A 10,820-nucleotide genomic window follows, 5' to 3' on the forward strand; every position below is an offset into this window, starting at 1 on the left:
AAAGTTGGTGGTTCATTCCGCTGTGGCGACCCCTGATGAATAAAGGGACTAAGCTGAAGGAAAAGGAATGAATGGATTCCAATTTTCATAACTCCGTCTATCTCATTACAATTCATTCATTCATTCATTTTCCTTTGGCTTGGTCCCTTATTTATCAGGGGTTGCCACAGCGGTATGAACCGCTAGCTTTTCCAACATGTTTTGCGCAGTGGATGCCCTTCTAGCCACAACCCAGTACTGGGATATTCATAACAAGTCAAATCAAGCAAAATAAACCTCTCATTGTCTTATGATGTTTGAAAACGTAATTTTTTTTACTTCATCAATTTAACTTTTCTGGAAACTGACATCTTCCACCATTTGAATGCTCACTGCGATGAAGAGTTTAGCCTAAATATGACAAATATCAAACGCTAACCGTTTGTCATGACAGCAAAAAACATTTTTTTGTTTTTGCCTAGTGACGCAGTTCCTAGAGAAGCTAAATTTTAGATGAGAAATCTTTGGGCGGAGCTTGTTTTTTCTATTGAGAGCTGATTGGATGTAGTATAGAAGAAAGGTGGGGAAAAGGGTTTGTGGAGAGTTATTACAAAGTTAGCCACGCCCAATACCTCAGACAGACCTAATCTGATAATCGACCTAAAAAACAAACAGGAAGTGCATTTTCAGATTTCATTTAATGAATGCAAGGGCAAACAAATGTTTTTTTCTTAAAGACGTGCACAGATGAATTGTACTCCACGAAACTATCAATGTGAGCTAACAAAATCAATATGCTTAGTTTTGATTTCATGCGGTCTTTTACACGTTTTCATAGTTATTAATTCACACGTTTAATCCCTTACACACCATTAGTGCTCATGAAATATGAAATGGACGTGGGTTCAGATCAGAATTAGAGTCTGGACTTTGAGAATCCCTGCCATACATTCTTACTTTGTAATCAAACCCTCATTTGCATTGGGAAACTTGTCCAAAAGAGGGCGCCGGTCTTCCATATCACAATATTTTAATGAGCTCATATCCTCTTATATTCAGTTCAGCGTCTCATGTGTCACAACCGGTTTTGACACCCAAATTGTCGGATATTTAAGTGTAATCTACAGGCATTCACACTGTGCAAGCTTCTTGTCTGTCACACGCCGTAAACACACTCGGCCCTCTGAGGTAATCCTCTTACCTGCCTGCATCGATACCGGGAAGGTCGGATTAACAGACATTCTTACTGAAACGCTTCATAAACACACATGCACAAACAAATCAAGTTTCTCAGTAACTTTACTCCTCTCTGTTGACAAAAGAGCTGTCATATAATCCACACTGTACATTCTTGCTCGTATCCTGATCTGTGATAATAATAATAAAAGTAAAAATAAAAAGTAGCATATAGTTTGTTTTTTTTTACATGACAATTTAGGTATGTCTTTTATTTGGGTTTTGGATTACGTTAAAGGGGTAGTTTAACCTGACATTAATATTGCTATCATATATTCAAACTAATGTTTCAGAAGAGATTTTTTTGTCTTGTTTCTACTACAAATAATCAAAAAATTGTTACATCAAGTCAAACAAGCAGAAATATTGTCTTGTTTTTGGAAATAATATGCCAAAATTAGGTGGGTTTTTCCTAAAATAATCCTGTTTTTCCTTTTGATCTGAGATTATTTTGCTTGCCCCATTTACAGATGACTTGCTTTAAGGAAAAACTCACTTCATTTTGACATTATTTTTAAAAATAGGACAATATGTTTTGCTTGTCTAGAAAATGCCTTTTAATAAATATATGACAAAAAAAAATCTAAGTTAGAAAAACATTTACATGCAAAGTCAGTGGGGTCCAAAGTTCATTTGCAAGAGCTGAAGCAATCCACAAAAGAAAAAATGTGCAATAGGCTTATGAATTTTTAACTAATTTTTTCCTATTTTTGTGTCTAACGTGTTTTTTTTATTTACATAAGAATTAAACACACACACACAAAATAACGTTTTCTCACTATTTACTCTAGTGCTTCCAAAGCTTTTCGTTTCTTTCATTTATTCATTCATTTTCTTGTCGGCTTAGTCACTTTATTAATCCGGGGTCGCCACAGCGGAATGAACCGGCAACTTATCCAGCACATTTTTACGCAGCGGATGCCCTTCCAGCCAAAACCCATCTCTGGGAAACATCCACACACACACACACTCATGCACTACGGACAATTTAGCCTACCCAATTCACCTGTACCGCATGTCTTTGGACTGTGGGGGAAACCGGAGCACCCGGAGGAAACCCACGCGAACACAGGGAGAACATGTAACCTCCACACAGAAACGCCAACTGAGCTGAGGATCGAACCAGCGATCTTCTTGCTGTGAGGCGACAACACTACCTACTGCGCCACTGTGTCGCCCTTTTCGGTTTTTATGTTAAACAAAAAATAAGATATTGTGAGGAATGTTAGAAACTGGGAACAACTGGTAACACAAATTACCGATTTCCAACATTTAAAAAAAAAAACTTTCTTGTTTTAAACAGAATAATAGAAACCAGTAAGAAATAATATGTAAATATTAAGTGTGTTTTTCTTAAAAAAAAAAAAAAAGGCATGTAATCTGCCAAATTAATCTTGTTTTTCCTTTTGACGTAATTTGATGTTGCTTACTCCATTGGCACATAATTTAACTTGTCTACCAGAAGTAAAGCTGTTGCACTGTTTTGTTTGATGCATGGAAACCTCTTGAACTTGCTGTGAGCGCTGCACTCAGTATTCCTTGTTTATTTTTCTTTCTCTTAGATACGGTGCTCAGCCCTTGAGTTTGAGTAAATTTGTTCCACATCTCTGTTCGCTAACAGGAGACCAAAACCCCCAGGTATGAATCTCTGTCTGTGTATGTAAGTAATGCCGGGAATGTGTGTGAAAAAGCAAAGTGAGTTGGACTTGCTCTTGCGTTCTGTCCTTTGTTTGTGTGTGAGGGAGGGAGGCTGTCTTCACTAATGTTAGGTTTCTAGACATGTACAGCTCTGCTCAAGCTCCCGCTGGGTGAATGGACCACTCGCAGAGATGAGCATTAGCGTTGGAGGTTGTCAAATGGAAGCAAGATTATTACATTCTATTAAAACTAAAACAAATATTTTTGTTGCTGAAATAATAATGTGACGTCATGTATTCTTGATTGTGAGGGGTTTTTACCTTTGGGAAGAGGTACTGTACTGTTGGTCATCAGTTGGCAGCAATAACCCTTTCGATAGGCCTGTGCAAAACAGTTTCAGGCTTTTATATGCAGTTCTATAGAGTAAAACAGCAGATTTGTGTGTGTGTGTGTGTGTGTGTGTGTGTGTGTGTGTGTGTGTGTGTGTGTGTGTGTGCGCGTGTGTGCGCGCGTGTGTGTGCGCGTGTGTGCGCGCGTGTGTGTATGTGTTTTTGTGACATATCAGGACACAAATCTGTGTAATGACATGGGTATGACACAGGTATTAAAAAAAGGAGGTGAAATATGAGGAAATTGGTGACGTCCTCAATTCTCAAAATGCTTATAAATCCTAGAGAGTGAGTTTAATCAGAGAGTAAAGCTGCACACAGTCTCCTGTGATAGTTGGGTTTAGGGGTGGGGTGAGGGCAATACAATATACGGTTTGGACAGTATAAAATGAATGGAAACCTATGTAATGTCCCCACTTTTCACAAAAACAAACGAGTGAGTGAGTGAGTGAGTGAGTGAGTGAGTGAGTGAGTGAGTGAGTGAGTGAGTGAGTGAGTGAGTGCGTGCGTGCGTGCGTGTGTCATGGCTTTGCAATCAAAAAATGTCATTATAAAAAAAGTCCCATGGGACAAAAAACAGCCCCCAACAAAATGAAAGTGTAGTCAATTTGTCCAGAGTGTATTGTTTACTTTTTTTATGTAAAAAAAAAAATTCAAAGCATTTTCTCAAAATATTTGAACTAATTTCGAAAGGGTCGCTTGCTTATGATTGCTTGTGGCTTCCCCTGCATTATTCAATTTATGATTTAACAATCAGACGACTCCTAAGCCACTATAATTACCCTGAGTTCCATATAAACTTCAGGTGAAGTTTTTTTTCCCTCTCCGCTGTCGCCACTGCCTCGCATGGTTCAGGATTGGTAGAGCTACGCATCGATGAATTTGCTCTTCAGTGTTCGAACTCTCAGTAATGATTAAATCACACTGATCTGAGCTAAACTGAACTGAACTGAACTTAAACACTAAAACCTGAACCACACTGTTCCAGTTACTATGACCCTTTATGTGAAGCTGCTTTGACACAATCTACATTGTAAAAGGGCTATACAAATAAAGCTGAATTGAAAAAAAAAAAAGCTGAATAACAGCCATCTTCGTTTTTAAGAATCCACTCTTCCACCCCTACTCCTCCTCCTTTCCTAGATGGCCCAGAGGTTAGCACTGTTGCCTCACAGCAAGAACATCACTGGTTATAGTCTTTACCAAAGCAGTCTACATTTCTGTGCGGAGTTTACACGTGCTCATGTGGGTTTTCCCCCGGGTTCCCCGGTTTTCTCCCACTGTCCAAAAACATGCAACTCAAGTTAATTGACTCATCCAAATCAGCACCATAGACATACTCCTAGTAAGTAGTTCTCTCTTAAGAGCAGTCACTATCTGTTCATTAGGTTCTACAGCAGGGGAGTTCTTGAGGTCTACCTGAGCTCAAACTCCCCTCTCGCCTTGCAAATGGGAGGGAGCCCAAGGCTCGAGGATCTTATGAGCTCAGGGCTCTCTCCTGGGACAGCATGCCAAACAAGCTTCATAATCAATCATTAGCTAAGTGTGAACTCTTGAAGCGTCAAAACGAGATCTGTCAGCAAAAATGATTCCATTTGCTAAAACAGAAAAAGTTGTGGCTAAATTAGGACTTAAAATCAAACCAGAGTGGATGAAAACATCCCCACCAGCACACAAGGGTTAAAGGATCTGTGGTTGTTTTTCTTGGCTAAGATTGTGTTGTGTGCTCCGCAGGTACGGGAGGCAGCTATAACAGCTCTAGTAGAGGTGTATCGGCATGTTGGAGAGCGAGTGAGAGCAGACCTCATCAAAAGAGATCTCCCATCGGCACGGTCAGTTCAACCAATGAGATTCCTCCAAATTGTTGTTTTATCAACTTGAAGTCATCGCACTAAACAAACTGTCCCAAAGTCAGTCACGTGTCATGCTCACACCACAGTTGTGTTGACAGTTTTCAGGACTGGTATAATTACTCCCTGACTCAGTGTTAATGACTCGGATCCAGCAGATTGCTTGTGCATGTTGTGGGCGTATTGTGGGGGATTTATTATGAAGAATTGTACAAACAGCATGCTCTTGAGCTGGACACACCCGTATTTAAAGTGATAGTTCATCTAAAAAGTCCTCATCATTTACTCTCACTCAAGTGGTTCTTAGTTTCTTTTTTTTTTTGATGAATGCAAAATACGATTTTATGAAGAATTTTGGGGGGAAAAGCAGCCATTGACATCCATAGTGTTGGCAGTTTTTTCCCAACATTTAGTATTTCTGCCTTTGTGTTCAAAAGAAGAAAGAAACTGAAACAAGTTTGTGAAAAGTGAAGGGTGATTAAATGATGTCAGAATGATAATTTCGGCCAAACTAACTATTTATAGGAGATTTTTTAGTGTTTAATGGTTCACAATGGCTGTAACTAAATGCCAGTGATTTCAGGTATGATCACTTAATTTTTTAAGCCTGCAAAGTATACTCTGTTTGTTTGTCGGAGTGTGTTATATATCAGATTTGAAATAACCATTGAATCTGGATTAATGTAAAAAAAATAGCACTCGCTTTCTCAGCAATAATACCTGAATCAAAAAATGCTATTTTGTTGGATAAAAATGCAGCTGCTTATTTTAGGACGGTGTTCCTTTAAAATCTGCAGAAAAAAAGCAGCAGAAAACATTTAAGTTCCTGAAAGATTGAAAATGATGTGAACACTGATTTAAAATGAGTGTTCTTCTGCTGCTTTTAGAAAAAAGATTAATGTGAAATGATTCTTGCATATCTTAGGGTGTACTCACACTAGGCATAGTTGCCTTGAGCCATGCCCGGGCTGTCGCTTCTCCCCCTCAGTACTCTTACCTTCTGAACCAGAGCACGCTTACATCATTGATGATGCAAATCAGCAGAAAACATTTAACTTCCTGAACGATTGAAAATGATGTGAATACTGATTTATAACTAATGTTCTTCTGCTGCTTTTAGAAAAAGATTGATATTCAAATGGTTCAAATGGTTGCCTTGAACCATGCCCAGGCTGTCCCTTCTCCCCCTTGGTACTTTTAGCTAGGTACTTTTATCATTGATGATGCAACTGTTTAGTTAGGAAGAGAAGTGCTCTCGCTCAGTACAACATTGTTTTGCATTAGTTTTAGTCGCTTGGGGTGCAGTGACACAGTTTAACAGATACACCACTTTTGGGGCTCAAAAATGTTCATGATAGTCCTCGTGCTGTAGGTATTAGGAGGTTTGCTGAAGGTGCAGATGACATGCAGTGAGGAGTTGTGTCCTTAATAAACTATGACATTCATGCTCATTGAACAGTAAGAATGATTAATAAATCCATATGAACGAGTCCCTTAAAAGTGAGGTCGCGTCTTCAGTTTCGTGCTCAGGCGCACTTTGCACTTAAACTACAAGCGTATCGCACCAAAGCCCAACCGAAACACGTTTTGGTTCTTCCAATAAGGCCAGAGCTGGCTAACTGAACTGTGCCCGGGCGCGATTCAAAGCACGCACACTTGTCAAACAAACTGGGAAATGATGGTCAAACCTTTCTTAGTACGATTTGGATAGCCTAGTGTGAGTACACCCTTATGTAGATCTTATATTTAATATATTTTTAGAAGACAGTAAGTGTATAAACTGTTTTTTTTTTACCAAATTTCAATTTTAGACAGACAGAAACATCTTCTTAAGCCTGATTTTTACTTCTGCGTCAAGTGACTGGTGTAACCCACGGCGCATGCAACGCGCGTGGCTGTGCATTTATACTTCTGCGCGCTGTCTCTGTTGGTCTGCATTAACACTTCCGAAACGCTAGTTGGCAGTGAGGTGTAAATCTTCCTCTGTGTCGAGTTTCTTCGCTGCTTTTTTGCGTTTCCTGCACACTTCCTGGATTTACGAGTGGCTCAAACTCGCTCAGTTTGAGGCAGGAACCGGCGGACGTGCAACAACTTTAACTATGAGGTAAACATAAAACAAAACCATCCATCCGGAGCTCCTTAACGGGACTCCACACTTGTAAACAATCGCTCGCGCCATTCGCGCGTCTCTCGGTCCCGCCCAGACTCGTCAGCGCTACCAAGCCGACCATTCACAGAGCTTACGCTACGCGTTGTTGCTTCGTGTAGTTACATTTTTTGAGAGGTGCACGTCAGCGACGCCGATGGCCACGGTGAAGGGCTATGCGTCAGCGTCGTAGCATACGCCGGCGTTTGACGCAGAAGTATAAATCAGCCTTTAGGGTGCTTTCACACTTGCATTATTTAGTTCAGAGTTCGTTTTCCATCTTGGTGCGGTTCGTTTGGGCAGGTGTGCAGCAATTGTACTCAAGTGCGCACCAAGAGCGGACCAAAAAAGCGTACCAAGACCAGCTTGAAGAGGTGGTCTCGGTACGGTTTCAAACGAACCCTGAAGCAGTTCGTTTGTGGTAAGAATAGAATCCGAACTAAAACAGACGCAACCGCAAAAAGTACTGCACCTTTTGGACTAATCCAGCTGTCGTAGGCCGATGCGCTATGCAGTATGGGATATGGAGGAAAAATATTTGACATCGCTTTACCAACAGAGAGAGAGAGAGAGAGGGAGAGAGAGAGAGAGAGGGAAAAACGTTGCCTTATGGATCGTTGGTAATATTTCCGCACAATGACCATGTGGCAGTTTAGCTAAATTATTTCACGCCTCCTCCTGAAGTGACGTGCAATGCATTAAAACACTGTTTATCAGCTGCGGCCGCGCTTCATTCTCAGAATGTATAATTTGTCTAAAGCAGGGATGCATTCAGTCAGCCTAATCGTCCCTCCATAGTGAAAAGCCAGTTTGTTTACTATTGGCATTTTCCTGCACGTGAATTCTGACCAATCGATAAGCGGTTTAGGAATTACGTTCAACAACATCTGGCCAATGAGAGATGTGGATTTTGTCAGGTGACTGCATTTTGGTTCTTTTCAACTGGTTCAGACCAAAGCCAGCAGTGTGGTGTGAAAACGACCCAAAGACGGCAGAAAATACTACAATGTATCATTTATTGCCCTTTAGTCCGGATCAAATGAACCGAACCACAGATGTTTAAGCACCCTTACTTGCAGATGCAGATCCATTTATCCATAAATAAAGCAGATCAGAAGTTTTAAGTCATTGCAACATCTAATAACTCACAACATTATATTCTTATTTTAATACATTTTTATTTATTTGATAAAATGATAAAGAAAGATAATAAATCAAATTTTATATACATTTGGCTGGATGCACAGTTGCTTTTTATGTGCATCGACCCTGGTTTGCATATGCATATTTTTATCTTAAATAAGCTACGTTAAAAAATGTGGACATTTTTGTGTTTATTAAGTTTGCATGTTTCTTCTTTTTCCAATCAAACTCTGTGCGTATTAATTTCCTATTCAAACAACAACTCTTGGAGAGATAGATTAGTTTTCCCTCTGGAGATCAGTTTTTGATGTAATGAAAAGACAAATAGCATTAAAACCCCATTCGATTATCACAGAACTCTATTTATTAGTCTGTCATTGTACGCCATGTACTGTGTAGATTGCAAGGAGTCTATTTGCAGTCTTTATATGCAAACCCAGAAATGAGCATGTGCCTTTCCTGTAACAGATCTATAGAAGTCTATTTGCATATAAGAGTCTATTTGTGCGTGGAGTTCCTTGTAATCTGATCAAGTCTTGCTTTTGAGGAATGTGTAATACTCCTGCATTCCTGTCTGTCTGATGTAAGATCCTCCGGGCGCTTTTGGACAAACTCCATTGGCTGCTGCTTGAACGTTTCACCATCGCTTCTCTAATGCCAGTGGAGGATGCTGACTAAATGTTTTTCTCTACATAATGGATCAGTTTCTGAAGGAAGCTGTGATGTTGTTTTACTCTTATGGTTTTCTTCTATAAATTCTTTTTGGAGTCAGATTTAAAGATGAGGGTGACGTTTAGTGTAGTCCAGATGTTTTAATGCAAGCTGAGCAACATTGGGTCTGGAGTGATCCATGCGTTGTGTATGTATAGTCTCACTGCGTGTGTCAGATTGTCTGAGATGACACAGTTATGACTCTGACACATCGCTGTCTCAGGCGTCACTGCTGGTCAAGAGCTCAAAAGTGCATCTGTGTGCCTGGGTGAAGGATGAAGCCTATCATTTAATTTGCCTTTTGTGCATCTTAATGATGTATCTGTCTGTCCAACTGTCCTTCTATCTATCTAGCCAATTTATACATTCATTTGTCAATTTAAATATCCATCCATCAATCTATCTATCCAACTGTGCATTTATCCAACTGTCCATCCGTCTGTCTGTCCATCCGTCCATCCATAATCCACCCATCTGTTTATCTATCCTTCTGTCTATCCTTCTATCTATCTATCTAGCCAATATATACTTTCATCTGTCAATCTGAATATCCATCCATCCATCGATCTATCCATCCGTTCGTCCATTCAACTGTGCATCCATCCAACTGTCCATCCATCCATCCATCCATCCAACTGTTCATCTATCCATCCATTCGTCCATCCATCCATCTTTCAATCTGAATATCCATCTATCGATCTATCCATCTATCTATCTGTCTATCTATCTGTCCGTCCGTCCGTCCTTCTAGCTATCTATCTATCCATTTATCTATCTATCCATCCATCCATCCATCCATCCATCCATCCATCCTTCTAGCTATCCATCCATCCTTCTAGCTATCCATCCATCCATCCTTCTAGCTATCTATCCATCCATCCATCAATCCATCCATCCATTTGTTGAACTGCATCCCAATCATTACAAATACCAAAGATTATTACAGAAATCTGTCAAGTTTGAAACATTATTGAGCATGTCTGGGTAAGATGGAGGCGGCATTGAAGATGGATCCAAAGAATCTTGATGAACTCTGGGATGAACACTTTGCCATTCCAGAGGACTTTATTCATAGGTTATTTGAGTCATTGCAGAGATGTATGGATGCAGTCCTCTAAGCTCATAAGAGTCAGACACAATATTCATTCTTTTCCCACTGCAGCATGACTTTATATTCTATACTGGACATTATTTCTGTTAAGTGACAGGTTTTTTGTCTAAACAAAGTCAGACCTTACTGTCTGAATTATATTAATAATAATCAAGGCAGGATCATATTTTATTTTGGTCAAATAAGTGTAATCTAGAGGCCTTTGCCTTTCATATTAGCCACTTTTGATACCAAATGATCAACTAGAAGTCAAGATATTATTTGTTGTTCCTAAAACTTGGGTAGGTGACAAGACCATTCTCTGTAAGTGTCTTTTTTTTTTTTAAACTTTTGTTTTTTATTCGTTTTAACATAACAGAACAAACAGATCACCAGAGGCATCACATACAATTATTACATTCTTCTTATACAGTCGTTTTCATAGTACAGGTTACTCTCCCATCAACCCCCACCCTAACCCGTCAGTAAAAGGTACTGTGTTATAAGCATAAACACCAACATAGTTTCCTTCAAGTCCATATGATTCAGTCTTTTACAATCTGTAATGTGCCGTCCAAACAAAATATTTCACATATATAATATACATATATATGTACATATATTGAAAAAGAAAAAAA

General features: G+C 39.5%; 1 protein-coding gene across 26 annotated transcripts in view; it reads left to right on the forward strand.

Moving 5' to 3' along the window:
• The window catches only part of clasp2 (cytoplasmic linker associated protein 2), a 109,376-nt gene that overhangs the window by 9,165 nt on the left and 89,391 nt on the right, over positions 1–10,820 (forward strand). For all 26 annotated transcript variants that reach the window (NM_001328259.1, XM_073930670.1, XM_073930671.1 and 23 more), the window contains exons 5-6: positions 2,778–2,853; positions 4,977–5,074. In NM_001328259.1, coding sequence (NP_001315188.1) covers positions 2,778–2,853; positions 4,977–5,074 — 174 coding nt within the window. The remainder of the gene's footprint in view (positions 1–2,777; positions 2,854–4,976; positions 5,075–10,820) is intronic.

This window comes from Danio rerio, chromosome 19, assembly GCF_049306965.1.
Source record: "Danio rerio strain Tuebingen ecotype United States chromosome 19, GRCz12tu, whole genome shotgun sequence".
Lineage (NCBI taxonomy): Eukaryota > Metazoa > Chordata > Actinopteri > Cypriniformes > Danionidae > Danio > Danio rerio.